The 12,500-nt window shown below is 44.9% G+C and overlaps 1 protein-coding gene across 1 annotated transcript in view; it reads right to left on the bottom strand.

Moving 5' to 3' along the window:
* Positions 1–12,500, bottom strand: part of cwf19l1 (CWF19 like cell cycle control factor 1) — a 21,498-nt gene that overhangs the window by 7,559 nt on the left and 1,439 nt on the right. The window contains exons 3-11 of the mRNA XM_083757735.1: positions 12,204–12,288; positions 10,819–10,920; positions 9,703–9,920; positions 5,929–6,044; positions 4,874–4,958; positions 2,814–2,972; positions 2,238–2,445; positions 1,614–1,693; positions 597–806 (exon numbers count right to left, since the gene is read on the bottom strand). Of these exons, the coding sequence (XP_083613861.1) occupies positions 597–806; positions 1,614–1,693; positions 2,238–2,445; positions 2,814–2,972; positions 4,874–4,958; positions 5,929–6,044; positions 9,703–9,920; positions 10,819–10,920; positions 12,204–12,288 (1,263 nt within the window). The remainder of the gene's footprint in view (positions 1–596; positions 807–1,613; positions 1,694–2,237; positions 2,446–2,813; positions 2,973–4,873; positions 4,959–5,928; positions 6,045–9,702; positions 9,921–10,818; positions 10,921–12,203; positions 12,289–12,500) is intronic.

Raw genomic sequence — 12,500 nt, forward strand, 5'->3', positions numbered from 1 at the left:
CTGTATGACGGAAGCGTTTATATTTTACTCATGATCAGAGCTTCCGTTGCTCCAGACTGTACGACGGAAGCATTTATATTTTACTCATGATCAGAGCTTCCGTTGCTCCAGACTGTATGACGGAAGCATTTATATTTTACTCGTGATCAGAGCTTCCGTTGCTCCAGACTGTACGACGGAAGCGTTTATATTTTACTCATGATCAGAGCTTCCGTTGCTCCAGACTGTACGACGGAAGCATTTATATTTTACTCATGATCAGAGCTTCCGTTGCTCCAGACTGTACGACGGAAGCATTTATATTTTACTCGTGATCAGAGCTTCCGTTGCTCCAGACTGTACGACGGAAGCATTTATATTTTACTCCTGATCAGAGCTTCCGTCGCTCCAGACTGTACGACGGAAGCATTTATATTTGACTCGTGATCAGAGCTTCCGTTGCTCCAGACTGTATGACGGAAGCATTTATATTTTACTCGTGATCAGAGCTTCCGTCGCTCCAGACTGTACGACGGAAGCATTTATATTTGACTCGTGATCAGAGCTTCCGTCGCTCCACCAAGAAGGGCTTCCTGTCCTGAATGGGTGTGGTTTACCTGCATCTGCATGTGCTGACTGCGGTAGTTCCTCTCGAAGGCGACGCAGCGCTGCGCGTTGGCGCGGTAGAAGGCGCGCAGAGCGCTCTGGTAGCGTCGCATCTCGCCCAGCGCCTCGGCGCTCAGATCCACGGCCGACTGGCAGTGCGTGATGGGCAGGATGAGCACGTGCTGCGGCGTGAGGCCGCCTTTAGCCAGCGCCACGTAGCACTGGGGACACGCACGCACACACACCGCACGCGCACACACACACACCGCACACGCACACACACCGCACACGCACACATACACGTATACACACATGTATACACATACACACACACGTACACGCACACAATGTACAATGTATAGTCATTTTATCAGACGCTCTTAACCCATTCTGACCTGAGATCAGATTCATACGAGGTTTCCACTGGACACACACTGGTCTGATGAACCCATTCTGACCTGAGATCAGATTCTAAAAATGTCAGTCGTTCTTTCGATTTTTCAAAAAATAGCAGACCTACAAGCTCGTATCGCGCCACTCGGTGGCGCGATATGAGCTTGTAGATCTGCTATTTTTAAATAGCTAAAGCACGACACGATGCTGACACCAAAATGGGTGCCCGTTCAGAATGGGTTAATCCAGAGCGATTTACAGTAAGCAATAACAACACATGGTGATACATCATATAGTCATCTACTGTAGGATCATCAGGAAGCTGAGTGAGAACCTAACATTCTTTAGGAAAACATTTGGTTTCATTTTACTCTCTCAAGAGTTAAATTATTGTTAAACATCTGCATTACTTCGTTTACCAGAAGTCTACACAATTAGAGAATGTAGAAGAATTGTTATTTTGATCAACGTTTGCCTGTTATCTCTCCTAATGGTACCAACATCAATACAGCATGGAAGTGTGGACAAAATATTATCCAACAACAAGAAAATATTCTTTCGTTTGGGGTCTGAGAGGCTAATTGTCATCAACATTTGCGTGCGTGCGCGCGCGCGTGCGTGTGTGTGTAACCCACGTGCGTTCCTATGCTGATGACCAGGTGCTTCTCCACCTGAGGACTGGCCAGACAGAACCAGCATGGACCAGTAGGGACCGCTAGAGAGACAGAGAAAGAGAGAGACACAGACATATTTTACTCATGATCAGAGCTTCCGTTGCTCCAGACCGTATGACGGAAGCATTTATATTTTACTCGTGATCAGAGCTTCCGTTGCTCCAGACTGTATGACGTAAACATTTATATTTTACTCGTGATCAGAGCTTCCGTTGCTCCAGACTGTATGACGGAAGCATTTATATTTTACTCGTGATCAGAGCTTCCGTTGCTCCAGACTGTATGACGGAAGCATTTATATTTTACTCATGATCAGAGCTTCCGTTGCTCCAGACTGTATGACGGAAGCATTTATATTTTACTCATGATCAGAGCTTCCGTTGCTCCAGACTGTATGACGGAAGCATTTATATTTTACTCGTGATCAGAGCTTCCGTTGCTCCAGACTGTACGACGGAAGCATTTATATCTTACTCATGATCAGAGCTTCCATCGCTCAAGACCGTATGACGGAAGCCTTTGGACATTGCGAGAGGTGACAGTCTGGCAACGAGAGACTAGTATGAATCATGCAGGTGAACTCACGAGGTCTGCGAGGCTGCCTCTGTTGTCTGTCTCCGTCGGGCGGACCCTGGGACCGCCCGTCTCCGTCGGGCGGTCCCTGGGGGCGTCTGTCTCCCCCGTCCCACTGCCGGTCGTCTCCGTCCGAGGGTCTCTTGCGGCCACGCCCCCCGGGACCCCCCCGGCCCCGGTTCTTGCCCCCCCCCAGGTCAAAGAAGAACTGGGAGGCTGGCTGAGGGGCAGACAGAGGTCAATGTTAGCTCTGTGTGCTAAAGGTGCGTTCAGACATGGATGGTTAGAGTGGCGCCATTACATACAAAGTCAACGCAAAGACGAGAATTGCGACCTCGTGCAGCACAAACGGGACCAAGCTAACGAAGCTAACAGCAGTCGGTGTACCTCCTCCTCCGCAGACAGGTCGAAGGGTAAATGATGCTATGCTAACGATGCTAACAGAAGTAAGTATAACCTCCTTCTACAGGTCAAAGGTAAACGATACTAAGCTGACGATGCTAACAGAAGTCGGTATAACCTCCTCCTCCTCCTACAGGTCAAAGGTTAACGATGCTAGGCTAACGATGCTAACAGCAGTCGGTGTACCTCCTCCTCCGCAGACAGGTCGAAGGCGTCTTTGCGTTGCTGCTCCGCCTTGTCCTTCCCGGGGCGTCGGTACGGGTTCTCTGTCACGTCCGTCGGCTGTTTGACCAGTTCCGACACTTCCATGGTCTTCATCGGGACGATGTTGAACGCATACAGGAACTGTTCATAGCACATTGGAATAAATTATAATACATTATATGATAGAATACGTACATTGCTATGGATCCTTATTCTGTTCATTTTCCAAAATGAACACTAAAATTAAATGAAAAAGTAATTGAGAAAACGTGGCCCCTCACGTATTAGGGGGGGAAGTTGTACATATTAGGGGTGTCAAAAAAACCCGATTCAAATTAGAATTAGGGTTAGTTAGTATGAACGATTCAAAATAGATTAATAATTCATACGTTTTCACTACATGGTGTTTGTGATATGAAATAAGCTCCCCCTAATCACAGTAAACATCATGTCTTCAGTCATATCACTACATGGTGTTTGTGATATGAAATGTAAGCTCCCCCTAATCACAGTAAACATCATGTCTTCAGTCATATCACTACATGGTGTTTGTGATATGAAATGTAAGCTCCCCCTAATCACAGTAAACATCATGTCTTCAGTCATATCACTACATGGTGTTTGTGATATGAAATGTAAGCTCCCCCTAATCACAGTAAACATCATGTCTTCAGTCATATCACTACATGGTGTTTGTGATATGAAATGTAAGCTCCCCCTAATCACAGTAAACATCATGTCTTCAGTCATATCACTACATGGTGTCTGTGATATGAAATGTAAGTTCACCCTAATCACAGTAAACATCATGTCTTCAGTCATATCACTACATGGTGTCTGTGATATGAAATGTAAGTTCACCCTAATCACAGTAAACATCATGTCTTCAGTCATTTTCAAGTTACTTCAGTTGGCTGCAGTAGATTGTGATTAAATCCTATGTATTGAATCGAGAATAATTTTGAATAGAGAATCGCTTTGAATCTGGAAAGAAAAATGCTTTTGAATTTGAATCGAATCGTGACCCCAAGAATCGGAATCGAATCGAATCGTGGGACACCCAAAGATTCACAGCCCTATGCAATATGCAATGGGTTTGTATAGGAAGGGGGTGCCACACTACGAGCTTGTAGATCTGCTATTTTTCAATAGATAAAGTATAACAACAATTCAAATCACCAAGAGGGGTTCCCGCCCAGAATGGGTTACAATTTACAATTTACAATTTAGGCATTTAGCAGACGCTCTTAATCCAGAGCGACTTACATTTAAGCAAGAACAAAAACATGGGAATACATCACATAAAAGCATTTATCATGAAACATGCGTAAGCTAAGAAGGTAACAGTGGAATATCTATATGATGAAACTATACATACACTATACATAATAAACTATACATATTCACTACTATGCTATACATATGTACTATGGCGTGCTATGACTATATACAATACAATTATAGTGCTGTCTACATAACATGCTATAAGTCTGTGTCAAATGCTATCTAAGCCAACAGAAATGCTATCTAAGGGGTTAGGGTAAGTGCTATGGGCCATGATGGAGTCTGAAAAGGTGGGTTTTCAGGCTACGGCGGAAGATTGGGAGTGATGCTGCAGTTCTGACTGCAATGGGAAGTGCATTCCACAGTTTTGGAGCCAGAAGGGAGAAGAGTTTGGGACGTGTGGAGCGTTGTCCCGGCGGTTAAAGTGAAATAAACCCAATAATATAACAGAGGTGTGCTGTTGAGATTCACACACATCTTTAAGCTCAATAATGAGTCTCTTACTCCTAATATGTGCAACAATGTCTCAAAGACAGGCCGTGTGCCGCGTTTTACAATTCTATCAATTAATTGGCTGTGTTTTACAATTCTATCAATTAATTGGCCATGTTTTACAATTCCATCAATTGTAAAATGCAGCGGTTCCAATGATAGAATTGTAGCAACAATAAAGACATGTTTGTGACATAAAAGACATTTAAGACAAAGACATTTTTGTGCCAACACAGTAGGCCTATCACACACACATTCACACACACCTTCTTCTTGGCAGGGTTGTTGACGGTTGCCAGGGCGATGAATCGGCTCACGTGCTGCGCGTTCTCCTGGAGGACCATGTGGTTTCTGACGGGGGAAATGCACGCACACACACACACACACACACACACACACACACACACACGCACGCACAGACACGAACGCACGCACGCAAGCACGCACATCAATCAATTGATGAATCTGGCATTCAATGAGGTAAATAAATGTCCAATAAAACACTACAATGATTCACACTTTTTTTTAAATTAATATAAATTATGTTTTTTCCATTTTTCATGATTCAAACTTCTGCACCCTCTGCGCCATTGCCGTAGATCTAGGTCAATTGAAGCTTATTATTTAATACTACGATTACCGCCATTTGCGTAGATCAACGGCAATTGTGCTTTTATAGCGCTTTCGATTGATCAAGCCATAATGCTACTTGCGTTAGCATCAGGTAGATAGCTGTTGTTGTCATAATATTGGGTCGCCCATCTTAAGGACTATTCATAGTCTGGATTTGAGGTGACCACCGCTCCGGTGGTGAGCTGACCACCGGAGCTGAAATAACGTTGAGCGGTGGTGAGTAAAAACAGAGAGAAGGGCTGGAGCGGTGGCGGTGGTTTGCTCTTCACCGCGGCTCGTGACGTCATGTTGTAGTTCGGTGGTCACCTCACCACCGTAAATCCAGACTATGTATGAGCCTTAAGATGGTCCTCGCCATAATAATCCATTCTATCTGTTTCTTTCAATCGCCTGTATCTCCTATTCCTTGTCCCAGATGGCATTTTTGGTCAAAACAGCGTTTCTTTGACGGCACAGAGCCGGCGATGTGGACTCCTCCAGAGCCCCGGCATAGACCCTCCAGAGCCCCGGCATAGACCCTCCAGAGCCCCGGCATAGACCCTCCAGAGCCCCGGCATAGACCCTCCAGAGCCCCGGCATAGACCCATCTTGTAAACAATTTCAAAATAAGAGCTCAACTGGGAAAAATGCTAGCGTGAATTAGATCCTAATTTGTCAATAAATGCTAGCGGGCTAAGTGGTAATGTACCTGTATGGTAGCCTCTCGTAGTGAGCGCCCTCTAGTGCAGCGAAGTGGTAGCGCGGCTTCAGTTTGTCCGCAAGGTTGGCCATGGAGCCGGTTCCACAGAACCTGGTGTTCACCTCCTGGAAGAGAAGAGACGTCCCTTTAATCCATTTAGATTCTACAAATGTCTCCTGACAGATTTCTGAAAAACCTGTTTCTATATCAGTGGTGCTCAATATTTCATGTCAAGCACAAATCATGGAATACGGATGTGTATATTACAGGAAACTCCCGTAAACTCCCGAATTGTACCATCACACCTGTATATTACCGTATATTAACTGTTAAACCAGCTAAACATGAGGTTTACGGGAAAAATACAGTGCCCAGAATTATCTGTATTTGGCTGCCGACCCCCATCTGAAAATATGTTGTTCCAGGGACCCCCCACCAGAAGCAAAGATTTGAGTTAAAAACGTTCACTCTGAAAGAATATAATATTCAAAGATTTGCGGTTTTGTGCCACATTTTCATGATTTTTCAACAGCTAAAGTTTAACATAATGCTTAAAACACCAAAAGGGGTTCCCGTCCAGAATGGGTTAAGCACACAGTGACACCTTTTCGACCATGACATAAATAAATAAAAACGTTTTTGTAATTATTCTGATTTCTTTAATAGGTTTTCTGAGCTCAATTGCACCCCCAAAAACATGAACTTTTAACACTCTTTTAACAGCCCCCACTCCTGTGCCAGTCTCCTCTCGTTTTGTCTGCACCAACTGCGCTAAAGACTGTCACTCCGGAGCAGGGCTGACCAGCAACAGCCGCAGCTGCAAGAAAACATGACCACTCAGGCGCAACCCGTCGTCATCACTGACGGACGGATGCCTATGAGGGGGGGTGTTCCCGTAGTTCCAGACCCCTCTGGGCCACTGGGAGCTGTAGTTCTACCTACCGTAGGGGGGGGGGGGTGTTCCCGTAGTTCCAGACCCCTCTGGGCCTCTGGGAGCTGTAGTTCTACCTACAGTTGAGTGCCAATGATTCCGTCTGATTCATTTTGGCGAGGACTGCGTGATCTGCGCATTTCACAATGTATATATTATGTCCACTAGGGGGAGTAGAGAGCTATATAAAAATCTGAGACCACTGAAACGTAAACGTATGTTATATCTCTTGGTGCTTGGTCTTGGTGCTTGGTCTTTTTATTACGTCACGTCACGTCATTAACAACTAATAATAATATATTCTACAAATGTAGAAACATGTAAGATAACACTAATAGTTGTTAATGATGTGACGTGAAAAATAAATTTATTCCACCAGCGTTCTTGTGTTCTTCTACAACACAGGAACGATTTTCTTTTTTAAACATGATTACAACCATTGTGCTTTATATCTACCATGCGCTCTGTCTTTATGTTAAGGCGTCGTCGTAGCCTAGTGGTAAGTGCTTTCGATTTAAGCATACTTCTTTTTGTAGCTCCCAGTTCGAATCCCGGATTTTACAGTCATATTAGTGGTGAAATGGATTAATATAGATTAAACGCCGCTCTCCGTTTATTTAAATAGGAGGGGTTTTGTCAAATAAATGCATACCGAAGTAGCCAATAAATATAATATGGTATATTATAAGGTCTGGCCCCCACACTTAAACACAAGCTATTTTAATTGCTTCTTATGTAATAAAAAAAGACACGCATTAATTTCAATTAATTCAATTTGACCAATTGATAAATTCATGGTTCATTGTCATTCACCCTATCCAGGGGGTGTGGCCAACACAGAAAATACTGTATAATAAGGTTCAATTCTTAATTGTAGCCAACATACTGACATCATGACGAAGATCAATTGTCAAACGGGTGAGCAGATCCGTAGCTTATGGGAACGAGGCTACAAAATCAAATACATACAGAAGATCTTACAAGACTCTGGGATTGACGTGACGAAGAGAACGCTATTGAGATATAAAGTAGCGCAACTCGCACACAAACCCAGGCTTGCACGTAAATTGACCAGGTAAGCCGACATTCTGTATTAATTTGATCAAATTCATTGTGTTTGTGTGTGTAGGCTATGTGTAAAACAAAACAAAAAACAAACATTAAAAGCAGTATTTGTTTTTCTCTTTGCAGTGAGGTCCTGCAAATTATCCATGCTCTGCTCATGGAGAATGATGAACTGGCGACGCCAAAAATAAAGGAACTGCTGGCATCCAGGCACAATATCAGCTTGGGAGTGCGGACGCTTAAAAGAGCTCTGAAAAAACTTCAGTGGAGACACGGAAAGACCCGGTAATTATAGAAAAAGAGAAAAGAAACATTTCTGTAATGTGACACTGTTTGGAGGATGTATTTACTATTTACTAAAATTACTGTTCTTTTATTTACAGAACTTTGCCAATGACACGTGACAAAAATAAGATTTTGCGCGTGCAGCAGGCGCAGTCCTGGCTGGATTCTGGTGAAAATTGGCATGACGTCCTGTTTACAGACGAAACTACAGTTGCGATGCAGGCCTTCGCAGACAAATGCTACCGCCACAAAGATCACGAGGTTTCCAAATGCCAGCCAAAACATCCCTTGAAGCTCCATGTCTGGGGAGGCATTTCTCGCTGTGGACCTGGCCCTCTTTATATCTTTGAAGGAATTATGGATCGTGTGTTTTTTGAAGAGGAAGTGATTAAAAACACTGCTGAGCCCTTTATGAAGAAGGAATGGAAATTGAAAACACATCGTTTTTTCCAAGACAACGACCCCAAGCACACTGCCTCTCGCCTTGCCATTGAACGCGCTGGAATTAATTGGCAGCGCACCCCAGCGGAGTCACCAGATTTCAACCCTATTGAACTCGTCTGGAAAGATCTCAAAGCATTTGTGAAAGGCGTCGCTAAACCCACCACCAAAGATGAACTTGTCAACGCGATTGAGACGTTTTGGAACACAGTTTTGACCACAGAGAGATGCAATATCTACATTAATCACTTGCACAGTGTTTGCCGGATTGTTATTAAAAATGGAGGGCGACCAAGTGGGAAGTAATCAGACTGCTATGGACTGCAGCTACTTTATTTGTACCATGATATGTAGCTCTGCGCCACTCACTTCACACGGGTGATTTTTTTTCTCTCAAAATGCTTGAATCAGATTGTATCAGATGTTATATTTTTTGGCACATTTGACACGGCCTACTGTATATATACTTTATCGCGATTTTTGGGGAAAGTTTTTCTCACATCACTTAAAAACACGACCAGATTAAAGTTAGGAATAAATAATAATGAGGTAAATGTGATGTTAATTAATAGGGGAGGGTGATTCCCCTTTGTTTAATCACCTTCCTAGGGATTTGATTCACATATTCACAGTGGTATTTTATATCAGGGCACACACTATATGTCCATCATATCCCCTTAAACTTTTATAGGCTATATAACATATATAACTATATAATTTAAAAATTTGAGCATAAATACTTTTTATTAGCACATGCAGTGCAGGGTTCAGGCCAATTATAAAAAACATACTCAACTGCTCCACCTGCTGGTTGATTTCAGTACTACATTTTCCAATATTCGCAAAACCTAAAACGTATAAAGAGGATTTCAGACGGAATCATTGGCACTCAACTGTACCATAGGGGGGGTGTTCCCGTAGTTCCAGACCCCTCGGGGCCTCTGGGAGCTGTAGTTCTACCTACCGTAGGGGGGGTGTTCCCGTAGTTCCAGACCCCTCGGGGCCTCTGGGAGCTGTAGTTCTACCTACCGTAGGAGGGGTGTTCCTGTAGTTCTACCTACCGTAGGGGGGGTGTTCCCGTAGTTCCAGACCCCTCGCGGCCACTGGGAGCTCAGCAGGATGTCCACTCCTCTGAACTTGGAGGAGGTCAGCGGAGCCACCAGAGCGCTGAGGTCTTTGGGGGAGAAGCAGTGGGAGGGGGCCGGCTCCGCCTGGGCCTCCCGCCCGCTGACGTAGGCTATCTGGAGGCCCGAGGCCCCGGAGAACAGGCCCCGCCTCCCTGGGGCCACAGAGACACACACACACACACACACACACACACACACACACACACACACACAGAGAGAGACACACACACACACACACACACACCACAGAGACACACACACACACACACACACACAGAGAGACACACACACACACACACACACACACACACACACACACACACACACACACACACACACACAGAGACACACACACACACACACACAGAGACACACACACACACACACACACACCACAGAGACACACAGAGACACACACACACCTTTACATAGATTGTACATTACATTTACTCATTCACACACCGATGGTGGAGGAAACCATGCGAGGCACCAACCTGCACATCAGGAGCAATTAGGGGTTCAGAGTCTTGCCCAAGGACACTTCCACACTTCCACAGGGATCGAACCGGGAACCTCGCGGTTCCCATCCGGCCACTCTACCGCTGATCCACTGCCGCCCGCCTCGTACCACACTATATAACGTTCTCACCCAGCTAAGTGATGTGGTCAGCCAGGCCTGGTGGGGGCGCTATAGGCTATGTTCTCACCCCAGATAAGTGATGTTGTCAGCCTGGCCTGGTGGTGGCGCTATAGGCTATGTTCTCACCCCAGATAAGTGATGTTGTCAGCCAGGCCTGGTGGTGGCGCTATAGGTTATGTTCTCACCCCAGATAAGTGATGTTGTCAGCCTGGCCTGGTGGTGGCGCTATAGGTTATGTTCTCACCCCAGATAAGCGATGTTGTCAGCCAGGCCTGGTGGTGGCGCTATAGGTTATGTTCTCACCCCAGATAAGTGATGTTGTCAGCCAGGCCTGGTGGTGGCGCTATAGGCTATGTTCTCACCCCAGATAAGTGATGTGGTCAGCCAGGCCTGGTGGTGGCGCTACTCACCCAGATAAGTGATGTTGTCAGCCAGCTCACAGCCGTCGGCACTGGGGAAATATTTCACCGTCTCCTGGCTGGCTGCTCCCAGGATGTAGGTGTGGATGGGGGCTGGAAAACATTATTATTATTATTATTAGATCGGTGATAGCCTGAGCTAACGCTAGAGCTTTCTGGCCTAGATGGGAGGGTCGCGGCTCACACCCTGATTGGTTCACCGTCAGCCCCGGTCTCTCCCCCCCCCCCCCCCCCCCCCCCCCAGTGCAGCACTGTTATTGTGTCGACCAGAAGAAGAAACCACTGGTTGCTGGAGTAAACCATTCTAACAGACTGTCAAAGTTATTTCCACAGAGTCGGCACACGTTGGTTTTTTTCTTAGACGGTGTGGTGAGTTCCTTCAGACATTCTCCTAATTTTCCTCGCATAGCCTCGTTTGAAGTTCCACTGGTAATGATTTCCTCACAGTGTTATTTTGAGGGGTGCACACCGCTCAGAGCCCTGACGTCACATCACGGTGTTATTTTGAGGGGTGCACACCGCTCAGAGCCCTGACGTCACATCATTTGGAGCGACGCCAGTGCAGCCCATGGGTAAATCCAGGCTTTCATTTTTCGTGCAGACGAAATGAAAGCCTGGGTATCGAGGCTAGATCGGTGATGACGATCTAAGACTCAGTGCTATGACAACAGCTACTGTAGCAACCCGATGCTAACGTAAGTAGCGTTATGACTTGATCGATCGAAAGCGCTATGAAAGGGCAATCGCACTTCACCCCTTTTGCAACCAGATCTTATTTCAATTATGTTTTGGAGAAAAGAAACACTTTTCTGGGGGTTTTGTGTGGGTAATTTGTGTTTTTAGATATTTCAGTATTTCAAAGTGTCCATGGGCTCCATGATCACTTCCTTCCTGGACTACATGTTGTCTCAGTGAGACAGCCCCTCCCCCTATCCACAAGGAGGAGCAGTGCACCAAAGCCTTATGGGGATTGTAGTCCAGGAAGTAAGTGAGCCCAGTGTCCATGACATCATGGAGCCCACGGACACTTTGAAATACTAAAATATCTAAAAACACATTATTTTACCCACGTAAAAACCCCAGGAAAGTGTTTGTGTCTCCCAAACCGCATTAAAATAAGATCTGGCTGCAAAAGGGGTGAAGTGTCCCTTTAAAGGTAGCATTAAATAACAGGCTTCAATTAACGGTTAAGCTCTCAACAGTTAAATTATTGTTAAACATCTGCAAATGTTTAATAATATTAGCCCAATTCAAAGTTTGTGCCACATTTTAACAATTTTTCAAAAATCTCTACAAGCTATGAGCTTGTAGATCTGCTGTTTTTCAATAGATAAAGTTTAAAAGAATGGTTAAAACACCAAAATGGGTTAAGATACCTTTCTTGGCTCCAGATTGGTACTCCTTCCATTCTGCTTCGGCCTCTGGAGTCGTTCCAAAGAACTCTCCAACACACAGCAGTAACTGGAACATTAATAATTACATAATTATGATATTACAGAATTAACTGGAACATTAATAAAAGTACATTATTGTGGCAAAATTATGTGTGTGTGTGTGTGTGTGTGTGTGTGTGTGTGTGTGTGTGTGTGTGAATGGGTGAATGTAATGCACAATCTATGTAAAGGCCGATTTGCTCAGACACATATGACGTAAATTCTCCTTTCGTGTATGTA

Source organism: Protomyctophum parallelum, assembly GCF_964188405.1.
Source record: "Protomyctophum parallelum genome assembly, chromosome: 22".
Lineage (NCBI taxonomy): Eukaryota > Metazoa > Chordata > Actinopteri > Myctophiformes > Myctophidae > Protomyctophum > Protomyctophum parallelum.